The sequence below is a fragment of the Tasmannia lanceolata genome, unplaced genomic scaffold (assembly GCF_043159265.1).
Source record: "Tasmannia lanceolata isolate RefF3 unplaced genomic scaffold, GAP_Taslan_0.1 ptg000021l, whole genome shotgun sequence".
NCBI lineage: Eukaryota > Viridiplantae > Streptophyta > Magnoliopsida > Canellales > Winteraceae > Tasmannia > Tasmannia lanceolata.
The window spans coordinates 11,032,468-11,052,744 of record NW_027518698.1 but is presented as its reverse complement, the minus strand read 5'-3'; the positions used below and the strand labels follow the sequence as shown (position 1 = coordinate 11,052,744).

The 20,277-nt window shown below is 40.8% G+C and overlaps 1 protein-coding gene across 4 annotated transcripts in view; it reads left to right on the top strand.

The window, feature by feature from the left end:
- Positions 1 to 13,833, top strand: part of LOC143855431 (Transmembrane amino acid transporter family protein) — a 45,469-nt gene extending 31,636 nt beyond the window's left edge. For all 4 annotated transcript variants that reach the window (XM_077365550.1, XM_077365549.1, XM_077365552.1 and 1 more), the window contains exons 8-14: positions 7,040 to 7,259; positions 8,157 to 8,292; positions 9,606 to 9,629; positions 10,098 to 10,239; positions 11,133 to 11,176; positions 11,306 to 11,368; positions 13,337 to 13,833. In XM_077365550.1, the coding sequence (XP_077221665.1) occupies positions 7,040 to 7,259; positions 8,157 to 8,292; positions 9,606 to 9,629; positions 10,098 to 10,239; positions 11,133 to 11,176; positions 11,306 to 11,368; positions 13,337 to 13,432 (725 nt within the window). In that variant the 3' untranslated portion in view covers positions 13,433 to 13,833. The remainder of the gene's footprint in view (positions 1 to 7,039; positions 7,260 to 8,156; positions 8,293 to 9,605; positions 9,630 to 10,097; positions 10,240 to 11,132; positions 11,177 to 11,305; positions 11,369 to 13,336) is intronic.
- Positions 13,834 to 20,277: the final 6,444 nt, after the last annotated feature.

The window sequence follows — 20,277 nt, the reverse complement described above, 5'->3', positions numbered from 1 at the left end:
CCAGCCTCTTCTTTATCCCTTGAAGCAAGATCCTATTAGTTACTTCCGTTTGCCCATTGGTCTGGGGGTGAGCAACCGAAGTGAATCTCTGTTCAATCTTTAGGTCAGAGCAGAACTTCCGAAAGTTCCGGCAGTCGAACTGTTTGCCGTTATCTGTGATTAAGGCACGGGGAATCCCAAATCTGCAGACCACTGCCTTCCAGAAGAAATTCTGTATATTCTGCTCAGTGATCTGGGCTAGAGGTTCTGCCTCCACCCACTTGGTGAAGTAGTCGATTGCCACTACTACGAATATGCGCTTTCCGGAAGCCGGTGGAAAAGGACCCAGAATGTCCATCCCCCATACTGCAAAAGGGAGTGGACTGATAATTGGGGCCATCGCCACAGCAGGCTGGTGGATGGTGGGGGAGAATTTCTGGCACCTCTCGCACTTTTTAACCAGATTCAGCGCGTCTTGTCGTATGGTGGGCCAATACAATCCTCTGAGGAGTACCTTGATTGCCAGGGCTTTGCCCCCAGATGTTCTCCACAGATTCCTTCATGAGTCTCTTGCAATGCGTACGCGGCGTTACTTGGTCCCAGACACTTCAGGTACGGGAGAGTGTAGGACCTTTTATACAAAATGTCACTGCTGAGGGAGAATCGGGCGGCTCTCTGTATCACCTTACGGGCTTCCTTCTTATCTTCGGGAAGTTTCGCGTCCCGTAAGTAATGAATGATCTCATCCATCCAGCACGGCTCGTTCTCCACCTGCATTATATCTGCGGCTTCTCTTTCGATGCTAGATCTTTGTAGGAATTCCATACGTATGCTTCCAAGAGTGGTGTATCCAGAAGCAGCCAGCTTCGACAGTACATCTGCTTTGGCATTTTCTGTTCGTGGTACTCTGATGACCTCGAAACTGGCAAACCGGCTGGAGAGTTGATGAACCTTGGCAAGATACTTAACCATACGCTCATCTCGTGCTTCATAGACCCCTTGGATCTGATTTGCTACCAGCTGTGAGTCGCAGTATGCTTTTAATTTCCGGGCGCCGGTCTGAAATGCTAGGTTCATTCCGGCAAGGAGGGCTTCATATTCTGCCTCATTGTTGGAGGCACGGAATCCGAATCTCAGAGCATAATCCGCAGTGAACCCCTCAGGCCCAGTGAGGATGAGGCCTGCTCCACAGCCGTTTTTATTTGAAGAACCGTCGACATATACTTCCCAAGTTGGTGTGCTGGTCATGGAGTCCTGCTCTGCCGGCGGTTGCAAGATTTCTGTCTGAGTTTCTGCTATGCATTCGTCAGGAACCGCTTTCTCTGCAACTGGGAGTAGTACCGTTTCAGGGTCGGCGACTTGCTGGGGGATGGTGCACTCTGCTACGAAATCTGCCAGTACTTGGGCCTTGATGGCTGGCCTTGGAGCGTACTGGATGTCGAACTCGCTCAGCTCTACGGCCCATTTCACAAGTCGTCCGGAGATATCTGGTCGATGGAGTACTTGCCGAAGCGGCTGGTCAGTCAAGACCTTTACAGTATGAGCTTGAAAGTACGGTCTTAATTTTCTTGCAGCCATTACCAGCGCGTAAGCCAATTTCTCGACCCGCTGGTACCTTGTTTCTGCGTCGTGAAGAACCTTGCTGACATAATAGATTGGTTTTTGCTGGCGGTGCTCTTCGCGGACGAGGACAGCTGCCAGTGCCGTGGAGCTAACGGAGAGATATAGAAATAACTCCTCACCTGGCTCCGGCTTTGTTAATAATGGCGGGGAGGACAGATACCTTTTCAGCTCGTCGAAGGCAATCTGGCATTCTTCCGTCCAGGGCGCAGTTTTGAGGCCCTTAACCGCACTGAAAAAAGGCAGGCATCTCTCCGCCGATTTGGAGATGAAGCGACCCAACGCCGCTATCATTCCCGTGAGCCGCTGAACTTCTCTGATGGTTTTTGGGGCGATAAGCTCCATCACGGCTCTGATCTTTTCTGGGTTTGCTTCTATCCCTCGCTGGCTCACCATGAATCCTAAGAACTTCCCCGAACTGACACCAAAAGTGCACTTGGTGGGGTTGAGTTTCATGTTGTGCTTCTTTAGGACCTGAAATGTTTCTCTGAGATCAGACACGTGGTCTTGTGCACTTCGACTTTTGACCAGCATATCGTCCACATAAACTTCCATGTTTCGGCCGATCTGGTTCTGAAACAGTCTGTTCACCAGCCTTTGGTAAGTAGCTCCAGCGTTTTTGAGGCCGAAGGGCATGACTCGGTAGCAATAGGTCCCTTGATCTGTGACGAATGAGGTCTTTGGTATATCCGATTCGTACATCCTGATCTGGTTATATCCGGAGAAGGCGTCCATGAAGCTCAACAGTTCATGACCCGCTGTGGCGTCGATGAGCTGATCGATCTTCGGAAGCGGATAACTGTCCTTGGGACAAGCCTTATTCAGATCAGTAAAGTCGACGCAGGTTCTCCACTTTCCATTAGTCTTCTTGACTAGGACTACGTTTGCTAGCCAGTCCGGATATCGAATCTCACGAATGAAGTCAGCCTTCAGAAGCCTCTCCACTTCTTCTTTTATTACCTGTCGCCTTTCAAAAGCAAAGTGTCTCCTTTTCTGTTTCACCGGTCTGCAGGTTGAATCGACACCAAGCCTATGAGTGCTGATCTCTGGATCGATGCCGGGCATATCGGCAGGAACCCATGCAAAGACATCTGCATTGCCCTGGAGAAACTCGGTGAGTTGATGTTGAATGCTACTACTAAGGGAGGAACCGATCAGAGCGACTTTCTCACCGTCCTCCGGGCACAGTGGGATGGAGAGTAGGTCCTCAGCGGGTTGGGTACCCCTGAGTTCGTCCCTTACATCAAGCAGTTCGATTGGCAGTGATTCCACTGCGTTTTTTCCTTTCAGTGCCATTGCATAGCACTCCCTTGATTGAGGCTGATCTCCGCGAACTTCCCCCACGCCATTAGGGGTTATAAATTTCATTTTTTGGTGGTAGGCTGAGGCGACTGCTCGGATCAGATTCTGGCCAGGCCGTCCCAAGATAGCATTATAGACCGAGGTGGCCTTCACTACCAGGAAGTTAACCATGGCGAACGCTTGACATGGTGAATCTCCGACAAGAACAGGGAGCTCGATCTGTCCTACCACTTTTACGACCTCTCCGGAGAAGCCGAACAAATCTGAGTTCGCCGGCCTTAGACGGTCGTCGCCTATCATCATTTTCTCGAAGGCATGGTAGTATAGAATATCTGCTGAGCTCCCGTTGTCCACAAGAATTTTCTTTACCTCCCAGTTAGCAACGAGCATGGTTAATACCAATGCATCGTCGTGGGGCAAAATAAGGCTGTCCAGATCTGCGTCCGAGAAGGAGATCTCATTCTCCGTTCTTGACTTTTTGCTGGTTGTGTGAACGGCGTTAACTTGCCGTGCATATGCTTTTCGAGCAGCGGAGGAGGTGCCCCCAGCGGCTGGTCCGCCCATGATTGTATTGATAACCCCCCTTGGTTGAGAGCGGGGTGCCTCAGGCTGTGCGTCGGTGACCTGAGAAGTCTTATCCTGAGGAGGGGGCTGCTGTGATCTTCGAGGGCTACGGCCCTGGGGACTCTTTCCTTTGCGCTCTTGGGTGCGGCCGTCATTCTGGATGTATTTTTTCAAATAACCCCGGCTGATCAGCTGCTCAATTTCTCCCTTGAGCTGCCAGCAATCCTCTGTGTCATGGCCGTGGTCCTTGTGGAACCGACAGTACTTTGAAGGATCTCTTCTGTTTCCCTTGGAGATCATTCTAGGCGGCCACTTCACAAACTCCTCCTCACTGATCGCCGCCAGTATGTGCTTTCTAGAGGTATTGAGAGGTGTGAAGTTCTCTTCTCTTCTCTGAGGGGGTGGAGACTTCTCTTTCCTGGGAGGTTTATCCTCCCTACGCTGTTTAGGCAGATTCTTCTCTTCAGAGGTTATCCTCCGGTTTGAATTAAGGGCTGCCAGTGTTTCTTCCACTGTTATGTACTCTTCTGCCCCGGCCATGAGATCCGCCAGTGAGTGCGGATTTTGCCGAGCCACCGCTCGACGAAAATCATCAGATCTTGCACCGGTGAGGAGTGCGTTCATAGCCGCTGAGGGATCTAAATTGGGCACCTGTAGTGCCTCCCTGTTGAAGCGGCGGACGAACACCTTCAGGGGTTCATTATCATCCTGTCGCAAGGCCATCAGGGATGCAGTCGTTTTCTTCGGCCTACGGCTACTCATGAAATGGCGGACCAGATCCTCTCCAAAATCATCGAAATTGTTGATGGAGTTTGGTTTGATTCTGGAGTACCAGTCTCTTGCCGCGCCAGTGAGCGTCGTTGGGAAGGCTCTGCAGATGAAGCCGTCGGAGGCGCCGTGGAGGAGCATCATTGTTCTAAATGTCTCCAAATGATCCACGGGATCGGTAGTGCCGTCGTACTGAGGGACGGCAGGCATTTTAAATCCTCTGGGTGCTGGAGCACTCAGGACATCACTAGTGAACGGCGTTCTGCTTGAGAACGCTCTGGAGGTGGGCCGGCTCTGATCCTTCGCCAATTCCTCTATTCGGTGGTTCATCTCCTCCATTCTCTGTAGCAGCGGATCCGTTCTGCGGTCTGGGGACCTGATTCTTCCCACAAATGGGCTTGCCGCAGAACCGGACTGACTTTCCGGACTCCTATGACGAGGCCGAGATTTTGCCGGTGGCAAACGATCTTCGTGAGGCCGACGCCTCTGCGTGGAGCGAGACCGCGATCTTTCGCGGTGATGAGGTTCTGTCTGGGCGTGCCTCACTATGGGGCGATAAACTTGTCTAGCGGAGTGATGAGTTCTGCCCTCCCCATGACGTGATGACTCTCCCCTGTGGACTCCTTGGGCAGATCGCGGGGCCTCTGGAGGAGGTGGAGGGGGTGCTTGAAGTAGTTGTTGGTACTGACCAACAAGGGCCGTCATCTGCTGGAAGAGGGCTTGGACTTGCTCCGAGGTGGGCACGGGATTGTGATGCTCCGAGCGAGAAAGGCTTTGGTCGGCAGATGCTGCCACTACCATCGAGGCGATTCGACCGCTCCGGGTCCTGCGAGGTAGCGCGGCTTGGTCGTTCTGCGCAGAAGCTAACCGTGCACTCTTGCGCCCTGCCATTTTTGTAAGTGAGATATGTAAGAACAGCTTTTAGTTTTTGGTCCCACGGATGGCGCCAATCTGTTAGACCTAAAATCGGTAACAGGTACAGCAGTGGCGTAAGAACTGAGAGCGAGTTACGAGGGAGGTTGAGTATGAGTCCTGCTATGAGGGCTGAGTCCTGCACAAGGCAAGCGAGGTCAGAAGACCAGACCGGATTTTACTCCGGACAGGTCCTTCGACACTCAAGTCAGTATGAGCAAGAGTGAAGGGAAATGTCAGAGAGTTTAGGGAGAAGAGGGTTTTTCGCATTACCCATTAGTCTGAGCTTTAGTCCCCTATTTATAAGGGAAATCTGTTGAGGTGTCCTGGACAGGTGTCCAGGACAGGTGGCGGCCTGTGAGAGGCTGGATCTCACCTACTTTGAACAGGTGGCAGCCTGTGAGAGGCTGGGTCTCACCTACTTTGAACAGGTGGCAGCCTGTGAGAGGCTGGGTCTCACCTACTCTGGGACAGGTGGTAGCCTGTGAGAGGCTGAGTCTCACCTACCCTGGGACAGGTGGCAGCCTGTGAGAGGCTGGTGTTTTCACACCCCATCAGGATAACACCTAAGTTCATCTTTCTTTCTTTATTAATCAGCCACTACTGCTCCAGCACCTCATCCAATTCGACTTGGATTATATAACAAATTTTGATGTAGATCTTCACTGGGAAATTCAAATTTTGATCAAGAAGAAATAAAAAACAAATGGTGAACAGCATGTTGCTGTAATATATTAAAAGAAATGGTGAAATTGCATTCACAACCACAAGATCTAAGAGAAAACAGAGAAACTCTATAGATCTGTTCAAATTGATGAAAAAGAGACATAATAGGATGATCAAGAAGAAGAAAAGATGGATCAAAACTGTAATTGTATGAGGATTGTAATAGAAAATGGCAAGAAAGAACTCAGCTCAGCTATGAATTCAATCCAAGATGCAGAAGAGAAGAAAGGCCTTTACAATCCAGGAATTTCTTCTCTAACATCAGCCAAAGTTCTCCTTACAAATTACCAAATCTCTCTCTCTCTCTCTCTCTCTCTCTCTCTCTCTCTCTCTCTCCGAGCTGGAGTTTACACTAATTTTCTCACATCGTTCAAAAGTTTATCAGAAGTCCCCTAATGAGAGCTGAAGCCTCTTATTTATAGTGGACGGCCAGCTAATTTCCCCCCTAATTTCCCCCCCAAATTAGATTCAAAATCTTACTACAAAGCCACTCAATTGCACTCTTATTACATTTACAAGTATACCCCTACACATCACATCCCTACACTCAATGGTATGTACAAGGCCTACCCTCACACTGCCAACCTATGTTAAACTAGGCCCCTTTACACTTTGGCAGCGACCCGGTCCACATCATTACCTAGGTGAGTGGAGTTCACCACCTGCAAGGGACTACAGGCCCATAATATTAGGTCCTTACATCCATCCGGCATTGTCCCCCATACTAGAATGTGGGCTTATACACTTAAAAGTTACCTCTCTGTTTTGTATTACATATACTCGATCATTTGTTCCTCTTCAATGTGTGGTATCATCCCAAGGGAAAGGCAGTTGTATGCTAGGATGGAAAGACAGTTGTATACCATATTGGTTGGTTTTTCATGACCAACTTATCTCAACGTCATGTCCAATACCTATACCAGATATCACAATTCATTGGCCATATCAACTATTTAAAAGACCAAATACATAGTTGATTTTGCTTATGTAGATGATTTGCTAATGTGAGGACCAATACCTTACATGATTTTAAGCATAGAGATTTCCCATTTCCCATATGTCACTGCATTCACTAACTTTCTATACATTTATTGTCATAATTTTCATCCCAAATTCATCATCTAACTGGTTCAATAATTGTATTTCCTCTCTATTTTTTGTTTTTCAGCTGGCGGAGTTATAGCATCCATATTAGCTGTTCTATGCTTGTTCTGGGTTGGAATAGTTGATCAAGTTGGTTTCCAATACAAAGGAAGTGCGGTAAACCTCACAAGCCTTCCTGTTGCCATTGGACTCTATGGATACTGCTATTCAGGACATGCTGTCTTCCCAAATCTCTACACTTCAATGAAGAAACCTAGCCAATACTCATCAGTTCTCTTCACAGTGTAAATGTCTCTTAACCCTCCTACCACTTTCTCCAATACATGCATTATTATCTGTAAAAAGATTACAATGTGTATCAAAATTACATTTTTTTTAAAAAAAAATTCCCAAGCTTCATTTATTGTTGTAAAATATATCCTAGTTGATTTTGCTGGAAATGAAAACCACATACCTAACATGATCCTTTTTGTCTTTCCTTTTTACCAACAGAGGTCCAGTTTGGAAGTCCATGGGGCTCCCGATGATGGAAATGATCGCACCTGGCTTTCCTTTTCGGAAACCCACATACTACATGGCTAGGATCCATCATTTCACAGTCACTCTAATACGAGGTGGACAGAATAACTAATTTGGTGAATGTACCAATAAATACCTTTCTCCTAGATCTCAAAGAGGGTGAATGTCCCAATAAATACCTTTCTCCTAGTTCTCAAGTAGGGTGAATGTCCCAATAAATACCTTTCTCCTAGCTCTTGAAGAGATACTTTATAAACAATCTCTACTGTCCAATCAGTGTACATGCTTAACCAAATCAGGTGCAGTCGAAAAATTGCACTGATTGAGTGACTTGAACCTTCCAAGCAATGGACTTTCTTGTAGACATTGGCCATAAATTTTGTTGACTACCCAAAACTGCAATATTAATTGAACAGTTAGGAAATAACTCAATAGGTGGCTCATTAATTAATGGACTGGAACTTGAATCAATATAAATGGGCGATAATCAGGCAGATATTTAATACAATAAATCGAGGACTGAAGTGTTTTATAAAAGTGGTTTGATTAGTAAACATCTATACTAATAGCGACCCACCACTGCAATTCAACTAGTATGAATGCATGTGGGTTTATCCATTTTAATGCTCGCAACTGAAATTTACTTTTCAAATTTGTTTCAGTTTTATAATTTGCACGGTAATGTATGCCGGAGTTGCTACAATGGGATACACAATGTTTGGGGAGTCCACACAGTCCCAGTTCACTCTCAACATGCCCCAAAATTTGGTTGCTTCCAAGATTGCAGTTTGGACCACGGTATGCAATTATAATTTTACTTTAATTCTCCATGGCAGATTATACACTCTCTGTAGTACTAGTACAGCCAACAATATATTGATATTAGAGGAATGCTCAAATGTAGTCTCTTATACTGAATTTGATATTAGTGGTTATTAAACACTTGATCTATATCAGACAGTTGTAAGATGTAGTCATCATCCTCCTGATTGTTCAATTGTGAAGCCCGCCAATCTAATTTGGCAGTAATTTCCACATCTAATAACCATCTGAACAAGATCTGGTGGATGTTAAGTTCACTCTATGAAAGCATGATCCTTCAAAATGAGTGGAGAACCGGACAGAGTGCATTAAGAATAATGGTGTGGGACATATGTATCGGATATTGCTTATCAGTGTCCTCATTGTTTTGGCCACTAATAGCTAGTTGTCTAGGTTCATATATATAAAAGAGAAAGAAGGACTTGTGAGTATACATTTCCATCATAAATTAAATGAGAATTTTAAGCTGCAATTGCTTCCTTATTAGTTTTATACTTGTCGTCATAAAGGAAACTAGAAACTTGAGCTAGAGAGAAGTTTCTAGGAGAGGAGGTGTTGATATGTTTGTATGAGAGAGATTTGTTTGTTTTTCAAAATTCACACCAGATTTGGTTTAATTATTTTAATATTTTCTTAAAGAATCATTGGCTATGGACCATACATATTGGATCCTTGTCGTATCTGCATACTAAAATTTTGGAAATTGGAGGATCCACATACCGGATCCTCACAGTATTTGATACCCACATCGTATCAAGTTACATATTCACTTATAGAAGAAGTTTGGTGAATCCTCTAAGAAGTTCAATGTTCTCTCCTTTGAAAGAAGTGGTTCATCATATAGATCTGATCATGCATTTGTCACCTCTGATATGAATATGGTGCAAAACCCTATAATATTTGATACCCATACCGGATCCTCACAATATTTGATACCTGCACCGTATCAAGATAGTGTATTGTTCACTTATAGTAGTTTTATTTTAAAAAAAGCTTATAGAATTAATTTGGTGAATACAAAAGTTCAATGTTCTATCCTTGGAAAGAAGTGTTTTTCTTGCAGTTCATCATATAATATTCTATCATGATCTTCCAATATGAGCTATCATTGCTTTTAGCGTGTGCTCACTAGATGTTCTGTAGGCAAACAAGTTCAGTTTCTTTCCAAGATGGTTTCAAAAAAATTAGTTCTCATAGAGCATTTTAGTAGTATCTTGTGTAGCAAATATTTAAAATTAGTTTATATTAAATCCTCATTTGTTTTGCTTCTCTGGTTTGTTCTTTTGCAGGTAGTGAATCCATTTACTAAATATCCTTTCTTTGCTATTTTACACTAATATACAACTAGCAAGAACCCGTTTGATGCATAATATTGTAAAAAGAAGCTTGTGAGGTGCCTCAGAAGACACCCCCGCTGGAAGATCTTAACCACCTGAGAAATGTTTTGTCTATGAGTATCTACTACCATTTTTCAAATAGGTGAGCACGGGACTTTCTGACATTCTTGGATGAATTTTAGTAAAACCCACCTTTTCTGGTAGTAAAACCCGCTATATTAGGACATGCATTTCTTGTAGTTATATACATTGTACAACATCAGTTATATATGCCTTTCCTCTAAAACATTGCTATTTCCCTTAAATATTTATCTTTTTATTGTACTCTAAGTCATTCAGATTAGTTTTTTTTTTTACACACAAGTAGTTTTTATTGGTTCCATGGAACTTTCGATAAGTTATTTTTATATAAGTGGAATTCTTCCTTAACGGGAATTCACATATGCTTTGACCATGAATCCTGTGGCATTGAGTTTAGAGGAGTTGATACCATCAAACCATATGAAATCACATTTATATGCAATCCTCATCAGAACAGCCTTGGTAATCTCTACCTTAGTTGTGGCTCTCCTCGTCCCATATTTCGGTAAGTCTATTTTATTTTTTCTGAAACATAGTCTTTTGTTAGTAAACATAAAAATGGAAAAAACAGAGTAATGATTCCATGTATAAGCTCTATATGATATGGGTGAATAAATAATCTCCACCATCAATCATTCAATCGATCAACCATGTCTTGGATGGGCCGCAATATTGCACCAGTCATATTACTCCAACTGTTCCAACAATATATTTCTGTTGTAGACCCTTACCTTGCTAAATATTATGTTAATTTCCTAGAAAAGTTCAATCATAGGGACCAGGTTTGGCAGCCATGAAATTTTTTCCATATGATATTAGTTTACCACTTTGTATGGGAGTGGCCAAGAGCGTGGGAGAGTGAGAGAATTGAGAGGCAGTGAGTGAGGAGGAGGGTGAGAAGTTGCTTGAAAACAGTGAAAAGAAAAGGTCTACTCAAAATAGAGTTTTTTTTTCCTTATTTTTCAGCCACTTCTCAACCTCTCCTCATTCATGCCCTCTCAATTCTCTCCCTCTCCCACTCTCCCTACCCCTCTCTTAACACATGGAAGCCTAATATTCCGTGGAAAAAAAATCATGATTGCCAGCCAAAAATGGCCAAAAAGTGTTTAGGATCATTTGATCAGTCTGTAATGGATTTATGGTCCATCCAAGACTTTATCATTTATTGAATGAACAGGATTGAAGGGCAAAAATAGAATTATTCACTGATTTTGTGTACTATATCCACAATTCATTTCTCCAAATGAAATATTATGTTTCCATACCATAATTGCAAGGTATAATCAAGACAAATAAAAGCACTATGTCCCAGCAACTATTTCCGGTAGCTTTCCACTGAAAAACCTGTTGCTTTACTTTAAGAAAAATCTTCATTTTTTCAATACTATCATCTCTTAGGTCTGGTGATGGCGTTGATCGGGTCTTTCCTCACCATGCTTGTAGTAAGTTTTTTCTTTCTTCCTTTATTATCTATTCTTTTGATTGTGTTTGCTTGATGCTTGGCTTTCAATATCAATTGTGGAGAAAATGATCAAAAATATAATATTATGCTAACAGTATTTTTGTTGCAGACATTGATTCTTCCTTGTGCTTGCTTTCTGAGTATCCTTAAGGGTAAAGTGACTTGGATCCAGGTATGTTGGATAAAAACCATATTGGTTTTGGAGTTTTAGACTTTTAATTTCTTGATGATTAAAGGGCCTCTTTTGAAACTCTAATGATTAGTTGCATATAATCTTACATGCAAATGGTTTTGAACTTAAATATTGATTATTTGCAATAATGTTTATTATTTATTTAGATATGATACAGTTATTAACTTTGGATACACATAATATATAAGTAGAAGGAATACAGATTCCCATTTCTTTACTTTCCTTTTTCTCTTGGTTTAAGAGGAAAAACAGTACAAAAAAGCTTGCATTTGGAAAATTTACGGTGAACAAGAACTGCCATGTGAATAGTAAATGGCAACCAAACAAAGCTAGGAAATGCAAAATGTATCCTTTTACTTTGATTTTCCTACTTATTACTGCATCCAAATGAACTCTTAGTGTGCAATTGTTACTCGACTTAACTAAGCCTTTGTCCCAAACTAGTTGGGGTCCGCTAATGAATCCTTTAGAAATTTTTCATGAAGAAGGTGAAAGGATCTATCCAGCTCAAATTGACTAAGTCTAATCCTAACACTAGTTGGGTTCGTTTACATGGATCATTTTCTTCCATTCTCTCCTATCCAAGGTCATGTTCTCTGTTATGTTCCTAGCCCTCAAGTCTTTCCTCACTATTTCTACCCAAGTTGTTTTCGGTTTGCCCCTACCTCTTTTTACTCCATCAACTTGGCACGAGTCACTTCTCACTGGAGCATCCAAAGGCCTACGCTGGATATGCCCGAACCATCTTAAGCGGTGCTCTCTCATCTTCTCCTCAATTGGTCCCACCCCAACCTTTTTACGGATGTCTTCATTTTTAATTCAATCTAAGCTTGTGTGGCTGCACATCCATCTAAGCATTCGCATCTCCGCTACACTCATCTTATGCACATGCTACTTCTTAGTGGCCCAACAGTCTGAGCCGTACATCATGGCTGGCCTCACAGTTGTCTTATAAAATTGTCCCTTTAACTTGGTAGATATTTTTACAGTCGCACAGAACTCCTGAAGCATGCTTCCACTTCAACCAACCTACTCTTATTAGGTTAACATCCTCTTCAATCTCTCCCTTCTTATGTAGGATTGAACCAAGATAGCGAAAGATATCGCCTCGCCTCTCCTCCCCTCTTTACATTGCTATAGTTGCACTCCATATACTCCGTCTTAATCTTGCTCAGTCTAAAACCTTTGGATTCCAAAGAAGTTCTCCATAACTCTAACTTAGCATTAACTCCTGCTTTGGTTTCGTCAATTAATACTATGTCATCTACAAATAACATACACCACGGCACCACCTCATCTTGGATACCCTCCGTCAGTTCATCCATAACTAGAGTAAAAAGAGAAGGGCTTTGCAAATTACTGTGCAATTGGTAAAATGATTAAATTAAAATAATCTTACTCAGAAGAGCATTTCTAGGCAATTTCGCACAAGGCCCCATTTCTTTCAATGTAAAACAAATTTTATGCCCATTTTTACTCTTACAAATGGGCATAAAATTTGTTTGACACCCATTTTACATCAAAAGAAACAGAGCCTAAGCGATTTCAGGTAAGCAATTTTGCAGACCCTCTTTTTCATGTGAGAAGTGCCACCTATGGAATGATTTATCTGTATTAAATGAAAACCTTAAGGTCATCTATGAGGATGCACCTCTCCTGAAAAAGTGGGACTGTAAAATCTCCTAGACAGTCACTATCCCTAAACAGGGACTTAATTTGGTGGCATCCAAATAGGTCCCAATATGGTTCAAGATTCTTCTGTTTGGATTTTGTCACTACTTTTTTTCATATTGTTTAATCAAGATTTGTGTAGTTGCTTTTTTTTGTAAATTAAAATGTTTGCTTACATTCAAAAGACACAGTAGCAGATTACATTGGATCATTCTCAATTCTCTTTTCTTCTTAATATTACTTTCTAATGACATTAAAATGCTTGTTTCCATGTAGGGATCGCTCTGTATTCTGATTATTGTTGTAGGAATTGTATCCTGCGCCTTCGGAACGATATCAGCACTCTCTAAAATTATAGAAAATCTGAGCTGAACTCTCTCAATCCTTCACCTTCGGCATGATATTAGCACTCTCTAGAATGGAATTCTGAGCTGAACTCTCTCTCTCTCTCTCTCTCTCTCTCTCTCTCTCTCTCTCGCACACTTGTGTTACCTGGTTTATAGGTTCTACTAAGAGATAATGTGATCATGTAAACCAAATGCAGTGGCACTCAATTTTGTTCAATTCTCTCCTTTTGCTTTTTTTTCCCTGTTCTTTGTGAAGAAAAGTGAGGGTTCAAGGCCCACCTTTCAGTTTGCATGAAAAATCTACAGTCCCATAAGCATCGCCTTCCAGAATAAGCAGAGACACTCAAACTGAGGAAATCTGTCCTTTGAATTCATGTAATGAGATGATTTTGGCAAGATAATTATAGTCAGATTTTGTTGAGCAAACTCATATTTTAGAAATTATGTTGCCCTCTATGGGATTTGCTAGGCAATTTCGTGAAAAGTCATTGCGCGGCTCATTTGTGCAGGAGAGAACAGTCACCTCAGATAAATTAAATGTAAGACAAAATCTGCTGAAAAGTGAGCTTGTGTGGCTACTCACTACTGCAAAAGGCTAAATGGCTTTCCGCGAAATTGCCTAGCAAATCCCTGCCCTCTACATATATGTAAATGTTAGATCAGAACAACTGAAAATAGACTTCTCTTTTAAATAGACTTAAATTATAAAGCAATAAGCAAGAGAGCGCGCGGGGGTGGCCTGGGTGGAGATATTTTGAAACTAGATAGATAGGTGAGGTCCCGTTTGGTTGCTGGGATTTTAGTGGAAAAGTAGTCAAAGGAGGAGGTGACAAGCATGGAAATTGTGTAGGCTTGTCTAGGGGAGAAGAGTCGTAGTCAAAAGGAAAAAAGCGGTAAGGCGTTTGGTTGCTAGAAGAGGTGCGGAAATATTTGGGTGTCATTATCAAAATAGGTGATGTAAGAGAGAGAAAGGGAAACGACAATGATTATATAAGACAAACAAATTTCACTCTTCTCACAAAAAAACTCCAAAAAGGAGGTTTTGCATTGGAATTTTAGTACAGGGGACAACTCCGCCACATCAGCGCCACCGAGGAAAAAAGTGTAATAATGATGTCCCCTTCATGTCTGGTAGTCAAATGGAATTTGAGCTCAAATTTGGCAACCAAACGGCGTTGGGAAGTCCATATTCCAGACAAATGCCAACCGACTTCCACAAAAAATGCAACCAAACAGGGCCTGAGTGAAAGAAAAAGGATCTCCTAGAACTGATTAATTTTAAAATCTGTAAGCCCAAGGGGGTTCCCATGGGTTCAAACATTCACCTTACCTTCTTGTTTTAATGCTAGCAAACCCAAATTGATTAGCATTTATGGACTAATGTGTTGCTTTGAGATGTTGTGCTCTACACAGGAATTTGATATGTCATCCCCATTACACAACTCAACACAACACATGGCTTGCGGATCCACACACACAATGATCAAAAGCTTGTACTCACAGTGAAGACATCATCATTTGTAGATGTTCAAGCCAAGAAGCTCAAGATGAAGATCCCTCAAGCATACATAGCAAGTGTCAGGAAGAAGCTTGGAGATGAACCAACATGGTGACACCTCGTGCACCTTTCAACATGCATTGAAGATTGGAGGAAGTCACAAGAACCAAATCAAGTTGAAGATGTTCACTCACAAGTTGAAGAAGTCCAAGGAAGTGCGAAGGAGCCGATACATTCTAAGAAAACTCAATGGTATCAGTTTTAGAATGTATTTAGAGTCCTCTTTATTTTATGAAGAATGCACTTTCAAAGGTTTTCAAATAGTTTTCATAAATAACTTTTTACATCTTTGGAAACCATACACACACCCAAAAATGTGTTTTAAAAACCTAGGACTAAATCCCAAAGACCATGGCACGAGACCCTTGATCTCTTAAAGCTAAAATGGATTTTTAAACAGGGCCGGTCGATCGGGATGTCTTGGGCAACCGTGGAAGCAAGGCTGGAAATCCAGCACTTGGCTTCCAATAGCGGGCCGGTCAACCGGGGTTATCCGGGCGACCACGAATTTGTTTCTGTTGAAACAGAAACAGTCCGACATGGTTTGGGCGGACGACCACCATAGTCCGGTCGACCGTGGATAGTGTTTGAGCTTAAATTTTAATCAAACAGATTGCCCTCGTCGGGCTACTGACATGGGCCGGTCGACCGCAACGATCTGAAATTTGAAAATATATAAGTGAGCCCGACAAGGGTAGGCGACCGCCGTGGCCTGGAAAACTAGCCTTTGGGGCTTGCACAGGTTGACTTTTTCAACCCAGTTTTTTACTGTTTTACCCCTAAACGGTCATATTTCTTTATGGGCTATATATACACTATCAAAACCTTTGTAAACAACATTTTTCAAGATCATTGAACATATTTTTAAACCTACTCTTTCAAATCAAAGGTTATTCCTCTTGTATGCTTTGAATTTGCATTTTACATTTTATCAAGAGGATCTCCATAGGCTTTTACAGTAGTTATCTTCTTTGGAGAGTTTGAGAGCTATCACTTTTGTATCAAGCCTAAACAAGAGGCTAAGAGAGTTTTTTATTTGTTCTTCTTTGTATTTGAGGGTATCCAATTCGGCCTGATAAGAAAGGTGAATCGTGGAGTTTTGAGAGGGGTTTTCGCATCGGCCTTAAGGAGAAGCTTGATTGTTGTAGAGGGTCTTCGATTCGGCCCATTAAGAAAGGCGAATCAAGAATTGTGAAGGGGGTCTTACGCTTCAGCCCATGAAAAAGGTGAAGCTTGACATTGTAAGAGGGTTACTTGATCCGGCCCGATAAGAAAGGAGGATCACATAGTGGAGTACTCAAGGAGCTAAACTTGGAAGAGTGGAGTAGGTCTGGTTGATAGACCGAACCACTATAAATCTTGGTGTCCATTGTAGTGTGCCTCTCTTCTCCCCTTTGCTTTTGGTGATTTGTAATCTCTAACCTTTACTTGTATTTATGCTTAATTGAACAAGGGTTAGTAAATACACATGATAGGAATATCTAAACCATAATTTCATTATCTTGGTTATTTGAAGAAGGGTTAGATTAATTAGTGCTTAATTAGTAAATCAATTTTAATACCACATCTAATTAAGCCAAAAGTTTTAATTAGCCAATTCACGCCCCTCTTGGGTTGCCACACTTGTATTTCATTTGGTATCAGAGATTAGGCTCTTAAAGAGATTTTTTATTCTTAAAAATCTAGAAGAGAAAATATCTATGTCAACCCTAATAGATCTTGAGGAAGGCCGATCCGCTCTAATTCCTCCATTCTTTGATGGAACGAATTTAGAGCTTGAAAAATCTAAATGTTAGCCTATCTCAAATCCATAGATTATGACATTTTAAATGTCATTGAAAAAAGCTATACTCCACCAAGAAAATGTAATAGAACTGATACAAAATTATTTTCCTTAAACTCAAAAGCCATGATTATATTATGTTGTGGACTATTTCCAAATGCTTTTGAGAAAATCTCCTTATGCACAAATGCAAAAGATATTTGGACAACTCTTGAAAATATCTATGAGAAAAATCCTTGTCTTTTTACAAAAATTGATAAAAGTGATACTTTTGGACAAAATGAAATTTCTCAAAAATCTTTTGCAAATGGAGATGGAGTGAAACATCAAATTTTCAATTTGAAAAATCAAATTGAAAACTTAAAGATGGAAATTGATGAAAGCTTAACAAGGAATGAAAAATTAAGTCAACTAAGCAAAGTTTTGATAAATAAGAATGATGACTTAATATTAAAGTGCAAGGCCTTTGAAAAAGAAAATAAAATTTTGGAGAACAAATATAGAGTTAATTAAAAAATATAAATTTGTGTGTGAAAAAGAACAATTAAGATCTAGCTCATCTCAATAAATTGATCACTTAGAAAGATAAAGTTATTGAGATGAAACTAGAAAATGAAAAACTCATTTTGGAATATAATAGACTACAAGATGAAAATACTAAACATGTTTGTAAATGCTCTTGTGGTTCATCTTTATATTCATTTAGTCCATCTACCTGCTCTTCAATTTTATGTAAGTATTGTGGTAGGATTGGGCATTACAAGTCTAAATGTAAGTTTAGATTTGTAAAGAGTTATAAGTTTGAGTGGGTTAGAAAAGACTCATTACATCACACAAACTTAGTTGGACCTAAGATGGTTTGGGTTCCAAAACCCCCTACTTCAGGCATTTTATATGCTTAGTAGGTTTGGGGTATGAGCTTAATTGATAAATACCTTTCTTGAAAATTTCAAAGTCTATATGCTTAAAATAGTAAGACTTTGATGCATTGCATTTGATTGTCATATTTATTGAAAAAGGTTCCCTAGATATTCCATGGTGATATCTAGTTTATACTTGTGCTTAAATGTTACACATTTTTATCTTTCATTCTAGATACTATATGTTTAGTAATTAATCCATCATCTTGTATCTAGTTGGGATGTGCCCAAAATGATCACATCATTTAGAAATATACTATTGATACACACTTGCTAATCTTGCTTCATCTATTTGTATCTATATTTAGGTGTTCATACCATTGATAACATGATATATAGTATTGATATCTAAAAGCTAATGTTATGGTGCATAATAGAGTACATTCTCTTATAATGGTATGAAAATCTACCTATGGGCTAAGTGTTTGGTATATCACTTGAATTTTTTTTTATTCACTTAGCACTTTCATTGACGCATAGGAATAGCTTAGCTTAGTTCAAGCTAGATTCCTAAGTGGTTGGGTCAAAATACAAAACATAGTGAATTTCCAAACTAGTTGTTAATGTCATAAGAAATTCATAAGTTGATTCATTAGTTCAAGGTGTTTATTAGACACTCATGAATACCCTTGGCTTTTGATGTACACCCCTTGTATAGTATTAGTCATATGTGCCTTGATTGCTATATATATATATATATATATATATATATATATATATATATATATATATATATTACATGCACATAGTTAGGGGGACCATGGTTTGCTAGGTTGTTATCTCATTTGATTACCCCTAGCAAACATGCAAATTGTAGCCCAAGGGTTTTTTCGCAATCATTCATTCCAAATCCCTTGGTGACTCTGTTTGGACAGCCCTTTGGAGTCATACCTTATATGAATCTTTAACAAAGGGGGAGCAATATATGTAAATATCTGTCATTCTCTACCTTATCATGTGCTTTTGAAGTCAAGAACATCACTCATCATGATAAGTTCCATTGGCTATGCACTCACTATCATATCTATAGCCAGTTTGTATTGTCATGCCTTACCTTACAGATTTCATCTAAGGCCTATGACAAATACTTAGGGGAAGTGCCTAATTGTCATACTCTCATCTTTATATGGACTATTATGATGTGCTCACAATGTTCATTGCCTCATTTATTGTGCTTAGCTTTTAAATATTTTAGACCAAATAAAAAAAATATGGCTTATCATGAACTTTACCTTGTTTTTCTTCTAAAATTTCTTTGATAAGCATTATATAAGCTTCAATGTAATATCATATACTAGGTACATAGCTTAGATAAGCTATTATTCACCTTGACACCCCATTTGCACCTTCACATGTAAATCCTTCATTTTTGCTGTTGCAAAAAGGGGGAGAATCTTGGGAATTGATTAGGTAGTCCACATTTTATATGCACCACATATCTTACATTCATATTTTATACTTGTGCATATAATGAGGGGGAGCAATGCTCTATTGTTTATGCTATTTCTATATATCTCCTCCCTCCCTAATCAATTTGTTTGCCATCATAAAAAAGGGGGAGAATGTAAGCTCAAGGGTTCCCATAGGTTCAAACATTCACCTTACCTTCTTATTTTGATGCTAGCAAACCCAAATTGATTAGCATTTATGGACTAATGTGTTGCTTTGAAATGTTGTGCTCTACACATGAATTTTAAATGTCATATCACCATTACACAACTCAACACAACACATGACTTGCGGATCCACACACACAATGATCAAGAGCTTCTACTCACAGTGAAGACATCATCATTTGAAGATGTTCAAGTTAAGAAGCTCAAGATGAATATCCCTCAAGCATACCTAACAAGTGTTAAGAAGAAGCTTGGAGATGAACCAACATGGTGACACCTCATGCACCTTTCAACTTGCATTGAAGATTGAAGGAAGTCATAATAACCAAATCAAGTTGAAGATGTTCACTCACAAGTTGAAGAAGTCCAAGGAAGTGCAAAGGAGCCGATACATTCCAAGAAGACTCAATGTTATCATTTTTAGAATGTATTTAGAGTCCTCTTGATTTTATGAAGAATACACTTTCAAATGTTTTCAAATGGTTTTCATAAATAACTTTTTACATCTTTGGAAATCATACACACGCAAAAATGTGTTTTGAAAACCTAGGACTAAAGCCCAAAGACCATGGCCCAAGACCCTTGTTCTCGTAGAGTTAAAATAGATTTTTAAACAGGGTCGATCGACCGGGGTGTCCCGGACGACCGTGGAAGCAAGGCTGGAAATCCAACACTTGGCTTTCAATAGCGGGCCGGTCGACCGGGGTTATTCGGGCAACCAGGTTATGTTTCTGTTGAAACAGAAATAATCCGACATGGTTTGGACGGGCGATCGCCATAGTCCGGTCAACCGTGGATAGTGTTTGAGCTTAAATTTTAATCAAACAGATTGCCTTCGCCGGGCGACCTACATGGGCCGGTCGACCGCGACGGTTTGAAATTTGAAAATATATAAGTGAGTCCGATAAGGGCAGGCGACCGTCGCAGCCTGAAAAACTAGCTGTTGGTGCTTGCGCAGGTTGACTTTTTCAACCCAGTTTTTTACTGTTTTAC